Genomic DNA, 11,349 nt, shown 5'->3' with positions numbered 1-11,349 from the left:
AGAGAAGGAGACTGTTGCTCCATGCACGCGCAGCTCGCGCGCATTTTTCACGTGAAAAATCGCGTGACTTGTGACTTGCGACGAGCGCGACGCGTACGTGTACAGCAGGCTATTATTTGTGCAGTTTCTATTTTTTATGCTGAGCGTAATGGCGCTTCAATGTGATTGAAACTGCCGTTTTAAACAGTAATATGGTGTGTCAGTTTCTGTTGTTTGATTGCAGCATTTTCTTTCATTAAATTGGGCAGTTTTTACTGCTTGATGAAGGGAATTGATGCACTATGAAGGCCTATAAAACCAGGAGACGTCCTGGTTGAAGGGGACGGATTCACACGCTCACCTTCCCACTCGCTGTGCTGAGATTCTCGCTGCTGCGCCTCGTCGACCTTTGAGTTCGGCGTGCACCGGACTTGAAGATAGCGGATCTCCGAAACCACTGCCGCGAGACTCCTGCACGGGGCGGCAATCAGGTTTTTGGGCAGCGTCTACACGCGACCGCTTGGTGATCTGCAACATCTACTTCAACACGTTCGACTACGTTTTGCGTGGGATCATTGAGTAATTTCCTTGCGCAATCCTGTTCTAGTCAATATGTTGCCTGTTTACTTGTGTTATGTGCTTGCATCATTTTTTATCTATGAGTTTTTCCTCCAAACAAAATCTGGAATGTATATTAGGCACTTATTTTCAACAGATTGGAGTGGAACTTGAACTAAATTCCACCCCAATCCACCCCAGCACATGTGGATTGAGGTGAATCCGACAAACCCCAAACAAGGCCTTAAGGGTTCTACTGTCTTTTGGGGTTTGATTTATTCTTTCATCTACTCTAGCGGAGCTCTTAAATCAAGACTCTCAAATTCATCCTCACAAATAATGATACACGAGACCCACAAACCATTCCCTCTTCTTCCTTATTTCCAGAGTGGATTTTTTTTTCTTATTTTTAGATGCGGACAGTAAGCCAACTGTGTCTAACACAATCGTCTCTGTAAATCGGTTAACAAAGACGAGCAACTTAAGATGCCCGTCTACTCACATAGTACCTTCACACCACTACAATACACATTTATTTGTTAGTATATATAGTATATTGCCTATCACTACCACATAAAATATTTACAAAAGACGGTCGAAATGGGTTTGCAAAGGTGGGCGGGACGCCCATCTCCATCACATGGTCACTGTATCACTTAGATGTATAGATTGACAATCTTTGTTTATTAATTATAATTGATGGTCCCGGGGAGAGGAGTCTGATTAGTTGGAAGCCTTATTAGTCTCCAGTTTGAGCATCTCATAGCCACACTTCAGGAGGAAACTGTACGTGCATGCCTAGTCGAATGCTCAGCTTTAGCCTATGCCCATCACAATGTCCATTTAGTCTGTTTGAAATTTTGTCCAGTTCAGTAGTCCAAATGTTAGACAGCACAAAGAATTTTGTTACTGTATCATGTTTTTTTGTTCTTTGTTTCTTAGGTTTTATGCATTTATTGAGTTTCTAAGGCACATTCTAATTTTTTTTAAAGAAAATAGGTGGCAGCCCAACACATTGAAAGTCTAATCCTGGTGAAACTGTTGTTTGTCAATGTTTGTCCAAAGAGTTCTCAAGTTTTTTTGTTTGAATTTTGCTGGATGATTGCATGTTTGCATAAATCTTCCTTTGTAAAAACTCATTTAGTATTTTGTTGTTGATTTTTTGTTGTTAATATAATTTGCACCTATCAAAGGATTTTTGGGGATCAAGTATGCAGGAATTCATTATTTTTATTGTAAATGTTCTATTTGTTTGTTGACATGTCGAATCTAATTTCCATGTCTTGCTATTTTTCATGCAGAAGAGTGATCTGTAGATTCTATATATGTAGGGGGAGAGATCATTGCTTCTGTTGCCGATCAAAGGGCTCACCTTATCAATGATTTGGTTGTGGCTTACGTTTACATCCTTGCTTCTAAATTTTGTGTCTCCAATCTCCTCCAGGTGTTGTCCATCTTCCATGTGGTTTATTTCGTTTAGGGTTTGGATTGGTTGCTTGCCAAGTTGTCTTCTGATTATTATGACATGCAGCCATCCTGTCTGGAGCTGCTGATGTTTTTCTTTTAGGGACCTTTTCTACCCTTCTTTGGGCTTTATTTTTGGTTTGGACCATGTTTATGTTTATCCTTTTTTTAATTGGTCATCTGTTATGTTTTATAGGCCTTGGCTCTTTTTACCTTTTTTTCTCTTTTTACAACCGTTGCCAGCTCCTCTATTTGGGATGGGGTGGTTCTCTCTCTCTTTCTAGTTTTTTTAGGTTACTTAAAAATTTGGCCCCTAGTTAGCAGCTTGTTTTTTGTTCTTCTTGTTTTGAGTTGTTTTTATAGTTTGTTGGCAACTTGTTTTTTGTTATTAGGGGTTGTTTTTATAGTTTGGCCTGAGTTGTCAGCTTGATTTTTATGTGTTTGTTAATTGTTCGGGGTTGTTTTATAATGTGGACCTCTATTCATAGCTTGTTCTTTTGTTGTTTAGGGTTGTTTATATAATTTCCCTTAGTTGGCTGCTTTTTTGTTCTTGTTGTTATGGGTTGTCTTTATAGTTTGGTCCCCAAGTTGATAGCTTGTTTTTTGTTTTTGTTGTTCGGGGTTGTTTATATAATTTGGTCCCCAATCAGTAGCTTTTTTTTTGTTCTTGTTGTTTAGGGTTGTTTTTATAATTTTGCCCACAATCGTTAGCTTCTTTTTGTTCATGTTTTTCAGGGTTATTTTAAAATTTGGCCCCCATTTGGCAGCTCATTCTTTTTTGTTCTTGTTGTTCAGGGTTGTTTCTATAGTTTGGACCTTAGTAGTTTTTGTTGTTGACGTTAGGGTCGGGGTTGTTTTTTAATTCTGCTCAGATTGGCAACTTGTTCTTTTTTATGGTCACGATCCAGTAGTTTGTATTTTTTTCTTTCTAATTAAAGCCGTGGTAGGCATAATAATTATGGTAATGATTTCTAGGAAAATAATCATTATTGAGAGTCCAATTCCCCAAGTTTTTCAAGGTTCCTTCACCGAGCTGATGACACGTAATTTTTTATGTTTAGTATGTCAATGTGCAAATACCTATTGACCAAACTGCTAGCCTAGCAGTTATAAGAGTCTTAGTAGTACCTCAGGTCCTGGGTTTGACTCCCCGTGAGGGCAAATTTTTTTAGAATTTAGCAGCATTGTGTTTTCAGTGGTAGACGACATTCCCGTCGATAGTGAATCGCCTGTGATGCCTTCGTCAATCTTAAGGATTGTTGGCCGAGTCTTCGAAGATGCTCATAGGGTTAGGGTTTGCGTGCTGGGCACCTCCGAACAAGAAACAAGGTCCAAATGTCCAATCATCGTTCACCCGTGCAAAGGAATTCAAAGCTGCCACGAAGCCTGGACAAATTCTTCTGCAACATGAAAGCAACCATTGCCGGCCACAGATCGAGATGAAATGTACATAATCTGTAATGATACAATCATTTCTAAGCATCAATAGTCAATCGTCAAGGACTATCTGAAACAAAGCTTTCCAGCTGATTTCTATTTTGACTAATTAATATACTTTGTGTTTCATATTTAGACTCTTTTTCTATAATATAAATCTACAAAATTTCGAAGCCCGTTAAAAAAATATTTCCATGTATATATTCAATCATAGATAATGATGAAATAGCTGCAAAAGCTACTATGTTTCCTAAATTGAAACAAGACTTTTCTCACTGGATCTATATATACTTGGGGCCCATACCAGATAATGACTTTACGCGCTTATCATCGTCCTATATAATATACTACTACCATAAGTTCACCACAATCCAGCTGCTTTGATTTGGCTCTTCCAAGGAATAATGCAGCAGAGAAGGGGCAAGGGAGATACCATGTCGTCGGTGTCTATGTAAAGTGGTGTAGCAAAAATTGAAGGTAATTTTTCTTCCAGATGGCTATAGCAGAAGTTTGATTATTGATTGCAAATGTAGGGAGCAAGAAGAGATGGAGGAGGGGAAGAGGTTCATATCGCAGTGGGAAAGAACACGAAAAAGGAGGAGCCTAACATACGATGGGCTGCTGCAAATTTTCCAAGGGCCACTATAGTTCTTGTGCATGTTCACTGGCCCTCCGAATGGATGCCCTTCAGTAAGAGCTTTATATATACTTGTTCACACAAATCATTCATTTCTCTTCGACCATGCTCTCTGAAAGTTATATTACTGATGCGTCTGTGATTAATTCGACATTTTTTTCGTACTTTGTCTGTCGGATTGAAGCTATATGTCTACAATTCTCCTACCAGTGTACAAAGGATCACAAAATAGTCGCTGCTAGAAGATGATTTGATGATCCATAAGCATCATAGCTTTCAAGATAATAAGTTGACATACAACTTTGAATGCAAAGAGAACAGCCGCAGTAGGTGTTAAAAGAGCTAAAATGGTATCTAGATGTCCTTTTAACATTTATCTAGTGCTTTACCAATCACCACAAAATAGTTTTGAAGCCAATACCCAATACTGTCAACAAGCCTTTCTAGCTACTCAAAAGTAAAGTCATATGTGCAGTAAGTAAAGACAATGAACATGAAGGCGCAAACTCTTGACATGAAAATTAATCCTATAGTATCGGTGGTCTAACTACCACCCTATTCTCTATTGGTCAAGGCCTTGGATGATGCCACAAAGGTTCTATCAAGAAGGATGAGCTACTTGCCATTACAGAGGCAAGGGTCACTGCATCCCCACCCAACACCTTATTGCGACTACCGGCTAATCCGGAGGGTCAATAAGCTTCCTAGCAAGCCCCACAAGACTCAGGGCAAAATTGCACACCAAGAGTACATATGTGGTTCCTCCTCGAACTAGAAATTTGGGTAGCCACAACCTGCAAACACTCTTGCTAGGCTTAATATAGCACTAATATTGTCAAGCACTTTGGTGGCTTGGATGTCAAGCACTAATGTAGCACTCATCTAGACTTTGATGAAGACCATAAACATCAAATGATCGAGTAGGGTGTTATTTATATCTCAAACAATCAAACAACTATTTCCACGGTGATCAGTTGAAAATTTGTACTCACTCGATGGTGTTTGCAGTAAATTTTGTATACACCAGATCATCTAGTGTGTGCATCTTTAAACAATTAGTTGCTGGAAACCGCTCTAATCTTCTCACTGGTTATTTGGGTGCTCATTTCTCCTCAACAGACCTCTGGTTTTTTGCATTGAATAATACACATCACATTTATTAGGTGTTTCGTAGCACTGTTAATTCACTCCTCTAGTGAGTACACGTGTTCACATTCTTCAATAGTAGATCATATCCGATACTCTTATAAAGCTAAACCCCTCTAGAGATTTCTCTCAGCATGCAAGCTATCCACGTCAACAATCCACTAGAACACGTAATTATGATAGCCAACTAGCACACATGATTATGATAGTTATCTCTTCATCCACTGATATGCATTTAGCTGTCCACATTGATGTCTCAAACCATTCACCAAAATTAATTTAAGATAGTTTTATTCATATAACTATAAATATAAATAGTCTATTTTTTTAAATTATTTGGAATCCCCACAGCCTAGAGCGGGGTATTCTCCTAGTTATTTATACATGTATTCACACAATGCTTCAACTTCCGTCTCTCTCTGGAAATACACTCTATCGTGCATAACCAAATCATCTAGTACACTCATTTTTGTTTAGCCTAGTCCTACATGCTATACTATATAATACAACACTTTCATTTTATTCTCCATCAAATTATCCATTATATTGAACTCCAACATTTCTTGTATTTGCCCAATAATCTTGTGCTTGCAATTATTTCATCACCAAACTATTCGTGGTATTTCTTCAAGGAATTTAATGACTTCAGATTGTTTTTCCTAACTACATGTTTCTAATGCATTGCATCCTAGGGACCCACTTAAAAACATTCCTACCAACCATGTTACTCCCAATGACTATGTTGTCATATAATCACAAAAAAAAAACAATCAATGCAAATTGGCCAATTGATTGTAATTATCCCCTTTTGATAATTGGTAACAACATAACCAAAGGAATCATATTTTTATAAAAACATGACCAATTGAACCAATTACACTTGCTTGAATGCTTATTAACCCCCTTATATTACCTTCTACCATCATTGGACCAAACTCTTTACCCTATGTTAATAAGGTTATCTCCTTTGTAATCTTCGTCACATCGTTCAATCTTATTGAGGTCTTCCCCTTTTTGTGTCAAATCTTAAATACATTCTGTAAACATGATTGATTGGAATTGATTACTATACATGATTACACATGAGTACATATAGGGGCTGGGGTGGCTTATGAGCCAACCACGCAGGCGTGATACATGCCACAAATCAAGGGCTGCATACTATAATTACAAAAGGCTATCACTCCCCCGTAGTCTGACCGGGAGCACAGCGAACGTTCAGGTAGGATCAAAACTCCTGAAACACAGAGGTAGGGAGGCCCTTGGTGAAGACGTCGGCGTACTGAGATGTCGTAGGGACATGAAGAACCCAAACGTGGCCGAGGGCGACTCGCTCCCGAACAAAATGGAGATCAATGTCAACATGCTTCATGCACTGATGATGTACTAGGTTTGTGGAGAGGTAGAGAGAACTAATGTTGTCACAGTAGACCAGCGTTGCGCGGCAAGGTGGGTGGCAAAGCTCCATGAGTAACTGGCGCAACCACAAAGCTTCAGCGACACCGTTTGCCATGGCTCGATACTCAGCTTCTGCACTCGATCGAGAGACTGTGTGTTGACGCTTGGAGGACCAGGACACCAAATTTTTTCCAAGGAACACAGCATAACCAGAGGTCGATCGCTGAGTGTCAGGACAACCGGCCTAGTCAGCATCAGTGTACACAACAAGCTCAACTGGCGAAGACGAACGCAGTGTCAAACCAAGTGATAGAGTACCCTGTAAGTAGCGCAAGATCCGTTGGAGAGCAACTAGGTGTGGCTCTCGAGGATCATGCATATAGAGACAGATCTATTGGATGGCATAGGCAATGTCTGGGCGAGTGAACGTCAGATACTGTAGTGCTCCAGCCAAACTACGATACTGAGTAGAGTCGGCGACCGGAGGACCATCGGCGGACAATTTGGAGTGCATGTCAACGGGGGTGCTGCTAGGCTTGCAAGCACTCATCCCGCCCCCGCTCCAATATGTCCTGAGTGTACTGCCGCTGAGAGAGAAAGAAGCTGTCATCTGAGCGGGTGACTGAGATGCCAAGAAAGTGGTGAAGTTGGCCCATGTCTGTCATAGCAAATTTAGCCTAGAGAGCGGCAATGATATGGTGAAGAAAACCAGCTGACGAGGCGGTGAGAACAATATCATCAACATACAGTAGCAAATTTGCAGTATTGGATCCTTGATAATATGTGAATAGTGAAGTATCAGACTTGGCCTCAACAAAACCAAGGGATAGAAGGTGAGTGGTGAACCTGGTGTGCCAAGCACGGGGAGCCTTCTTCAGGCCATATAGAGATTTGTTGAGCTGACAGACAAAATCAGGATGGGATGAGTCAACAAATCTTGAAGGCTACGCACAGTAGACAATCTTGGTCAATGTGCCATGAAGAAAGACATTCTTAACATCCAACTGATGAATGGGCCAATTCTGAGAGAGAGCCAAAGACAAAACCACCTGAACAGTTGCTAGTTTGACCACTGGACTGAATGTTTCACCATAGTCAATGCCTGGCCGTTGTGTGAAACCTCGCACGACCCAACATGCCTTGTAGCGATCAAGAGTACCATCTGCTAGCAGCTTATGATGATAGACCCACTTGCCAGTAACAAGGTTGATGCCAGGAGGTCGAGGAACAAGGCTCCAGGTGTCATTGGCAAGAAGTGCATCAAACTCGGCTTGCATAGCAGAGCGCCAATTGGGGTCTGACAAGGCATCACGAACCGAGTGCGGCAACGACGACAAAGGCACCACGTGGAGGTTGAGATGATCCACGGGCTACGCAATGCTGAGCTTGCCATGTGTACGCATGGAGTGTGTGTTGGTGACCAGTATGATGGCAACCGGTCGTGTAGAAATGGTGCGGCCAGTGCCGTTGGCAATAGCCTGAGCGCAAGGCTCAGGGGCAGCAGAACCGGCAGCATGGGGTGGTGCCAAGGAGGACAGGGTGGCGCTGTTGGCAGCAACCCGTGCGGGATGCACGGGGGCAGCAGCACCGAGCGTTAGGGGTGGCACGGAGGGCCCAGTGAGGGGCGGCCTTGGGGACAGCGGCCCAGGTGACGACGATGTCCTAGGCGCAGCGTCCCCATCCCCATGCATGTGCACAGTGCCATGCACAGCACGTAGGGGCTCAGGTGCCAGGGCTGCAGTGGGCGTCAAAGTACCTAGAGACACAGTACGGGCTTCGGAAATTGGAGCAGTAAAATCATTCTCATCAAGTAAGAAATCCAAGGCTGAGGATGCCATCGGTGTGGTGGACATATCAAAAAAGGGAAAGAAAGATTCATAAAAAACGACATGTTAGGAGATGATAAGGCGATTCGACTGGAGCTTGAGACACCGATAGCCTTTGTGTTCCGAGGAATAGCCGAGGAAAACGCATAGGGATGAACGTGGGGCGAGTTTGTGGGGCGCAGTGGGGGACAAGTTGGGATAGCAAGCACACCCAAAAACTGAGGTGGTCATAGGAGGGCTGGGTGGAGTAGAGGGAGGAATATGGTGTCGAGAAGGTAAGGGTTTTAGTGGGGAGGCGGTTCACAAGATATGTCGCAGTGTGAAGGGCCTCAACCCAGTAAACCGGAGTAAGACTCGGCTGAAACAAAAGGGAACGTAGAATGTTATTAATAGTGCAAAGGGAGCATTCTGCTTTTCCATTTTGTTGAGAAGTATATGGACACGACATGCGGAGTGCAACACCGTGGGAGAGAAAGAACATGTGGGCTGGAGAATTATCAAATTCACGGTCATTGTCGCACTGAACACTCTTGATGGTGGTGCCAAATTGCGTGCGAATGTAAGCAAAAAAAATTGGCAAGAGCGGAAAAAGTCTTAGATTTAAGGCGGAGTGGAAAAGTCCAAATGTATTGTGAACAATCATCCAAAATGACAAGATAATATTTGTATCCTGACACACTAACAATAGGAGATGTCCAAAGATCACAGCGTATTAAATCAAAATTATGAATAGCTCTAGAGTTAGATGATCCAAAGGGCAAACGTGCATGGTGACCAAGTTGGCACGCATGGCATATATGATCGATATCATCTTTATTACAAGAAATTACACTGGAACTATGAGTGTGGACAAAGCTTCACGCCCAAGATGCCCGAGACAACGATGCCAAAGTGAGGTGGGTGTAGCGATGAACGCGAAGGCACTAGTGGAGGGTGGATGGAACGGATAGAGGTCACCAGAGCTATTGCACTTGGCGATCACGTTCCTAGTGTGCAAATCCTTCATAGAAAGACCAAAAGGATCAAATTCGATGGAACAATTATTATCGGTGGTAAAATGACGAATAGAAATCAAATTCTTAATAATGTTGGGAGACACCAAAACATCGTTAAGAACAAGATTGCGACCTAGGAAAGAAAAAGTGTGTGATCTAGTGGCAGTGATAGGAAGTAGTGCACCATTTCCCACAATGATAGATGAAGGAGTAGATGAAAAAGGTGGGGAAATGGTAGAGAGTTTACCAGCGTCCACGGTCATGTGGGAACCAGCCCCTGAATCAACGTACCACTTGGGTGATGGAGCCGGTGAGTGGAGCGTCATGGTTTTGAAGGAGTGCTCCAGGGAGTCCTAATGCCATGAGCCCCCGTGGGTAGGATTCTAGGGTGCCGCTGGAGTGACCTAGTGGGCCGGTGAGAGCGCCTAGAAGGCCGGCAGTGCCAGTGGTGGAGGCGCAGCTCCCCGTAGTACGAGCCGGCGCTCTCGAAGGATGGGCCATACTGAGGAGGCGGAGGGCCGTAGGTACCACCATATGCACCACCAAAACCGCCATACCGAGGAACGACGGTGAACACCAGAGGCGCCGATGGAGGGCGCCCAGACCGGTCGTATGGCCACATCTGCATGGTGCTGCCCCACGGGTGCACGAAGGACGGGTGCATGCCGCCATGCACGCCTGGGGGTGCACCACCAGGGGGTGCCGATGGGCCACCGCGTCCACCACATCTGCGACAGCGGCCATTGCGCTAGCCACCAGTGGGTGCACTAGGAGGGCACGCAGGGGGGAACATCCCCAGGGGTGGAGGTGCTAGTGCATCGGGCACCATTGGGCATGGAGTGGTAGCAACGAGAGCGGATGGCGTCGATGGTGGCTGGGCGTCGATCTCCATCTCCTCTAGTAGGAGGTGTGTTGGGGCCTCTGCAAATGTCAGGAACGGGCGATGCATCTTGAGGATGGACACCATATGGTAGAACTTGCCACTCAAGCCATGGAGGAGCATGAGCACTAGCTGCCAATCACTGATGGGGTCGCCGAACTCAGTGAGAGAGGTGGCCATCGACTCGAGATGGCAACAGTAGTCGGTGATGCTTAGGGCGTCTTGGCGGAAGTTGCGCAACTGTGTTTCGAGGAGCACGCGGGACTCCCGCTGGCCGAGGAACTTGTCCTTAAGATAGCACCAGGCACCATGAGCGGGTTGTTGCCGCATCATCAGGGACTGCTGTAGATTGTTGGAGACAGTGCCATAGATCCACGTCAAGACAACGCAATCTGCCTACACCCATGCCGGGCTGAAAGCATCTAGGCTCCTAGTTGGGTTTTGGTGATTAATGACAATACGTGATTACTATGACTAACATGTGTTTTGCAGACACAATTGAGTTAGGTCACGGTAATGGAGATCGATTGGGCAATTAAGGTTGTCATGCCCCTATGATGGAAATCGTTTTGGTTTTCAAAGGATGGACGACAAGGTTAAGGATGGACTAGTTCTAAGTGTCGATTGGAGTTGGAGAGACACTTAGAGTAGTTTAGGACTTTGTTTTTCCTTTGGCCGTACTATTAAGGGGGGTATGAATGGGTAGCTTGACCTAGGTGAGACTAGTGAGTTAGGTGTGGTGCACACTTGTTAAAACTAGCACTAGGTAGCTCCATAACAGCCCTTTGATCCAATGGAGTAAACTTCATTCACATATGTTTGAGAGTTGGAAGTGAATGGAGGGTCAAATACTGACCGAACGCTGGCTCCAGTGTGACCGGACGCTGGCTCAGAGTCTGGTCATTTCATTTGACCAAGGTGAAAGTGTCTGGAAGTGACCAGACGCTGAGGGCCAGCGTCCGATCGACTCCAGTAAGGACCCAAAGAGGGAGAATCCTGATCGAACGCGTTTGGTCAAAGCTGACCGGA

The 11,349-nt window shown here is 44.0% G+C and overlaps 1 protein-coding gene across 1 annotated transcript; it reads right to left on the bottom strand.

The window, feature by feature from the left end:
- Positions 1 to 10,188: 10,188 nt before the first annotated feature.
- On the bottom strand, positions 10,189 to 10,650 carry LOC136531108 (uncharacterized). Its single transcript, XM_066523826.1, has one exon. The coding sequence runs from the start codon at positions 10,648 to 10,650 to the stop codon at positions 10,189 to 10,191; it is 462 nt and encodes a 153-aa protein (XP_066379923.1).
- Between the last annotated feature and the right edge of the window lie 699 nt (positions 10,651 to 11,349).

The sequence above is a fragment of the Miscanthus floridulus genome, unplaced genomic scaffold (assembly GCF_019320115.1).
Source record: "Miscanthus floridulus cultivar M001 unplaced genomic scaffold, ASM1932011v1 fs_278_1_2, whole genome shotgun sequence".
Taxonomy (NCBI): Eukaryota; Viridiplantae; Streptophyta; class Magnoliopsida; order Poales; family Poaceae; genus Miscanthus; species Miscanthus floridulus.
Note: the sequence above shows the minus strand (reverse complement) of the source record. Positions and strands in the feature narration are given on the sequence as shown.

Excerpts from the sequence above, each read along its gene's own strand:
- LOC136531108 (XM_066523826.1), bottom strand. The coding sequence starts at position 10,650 with ATGCGGCAACAACCCGCTCATGGTGCCTGGTGCTATCTTAAGGACAAG.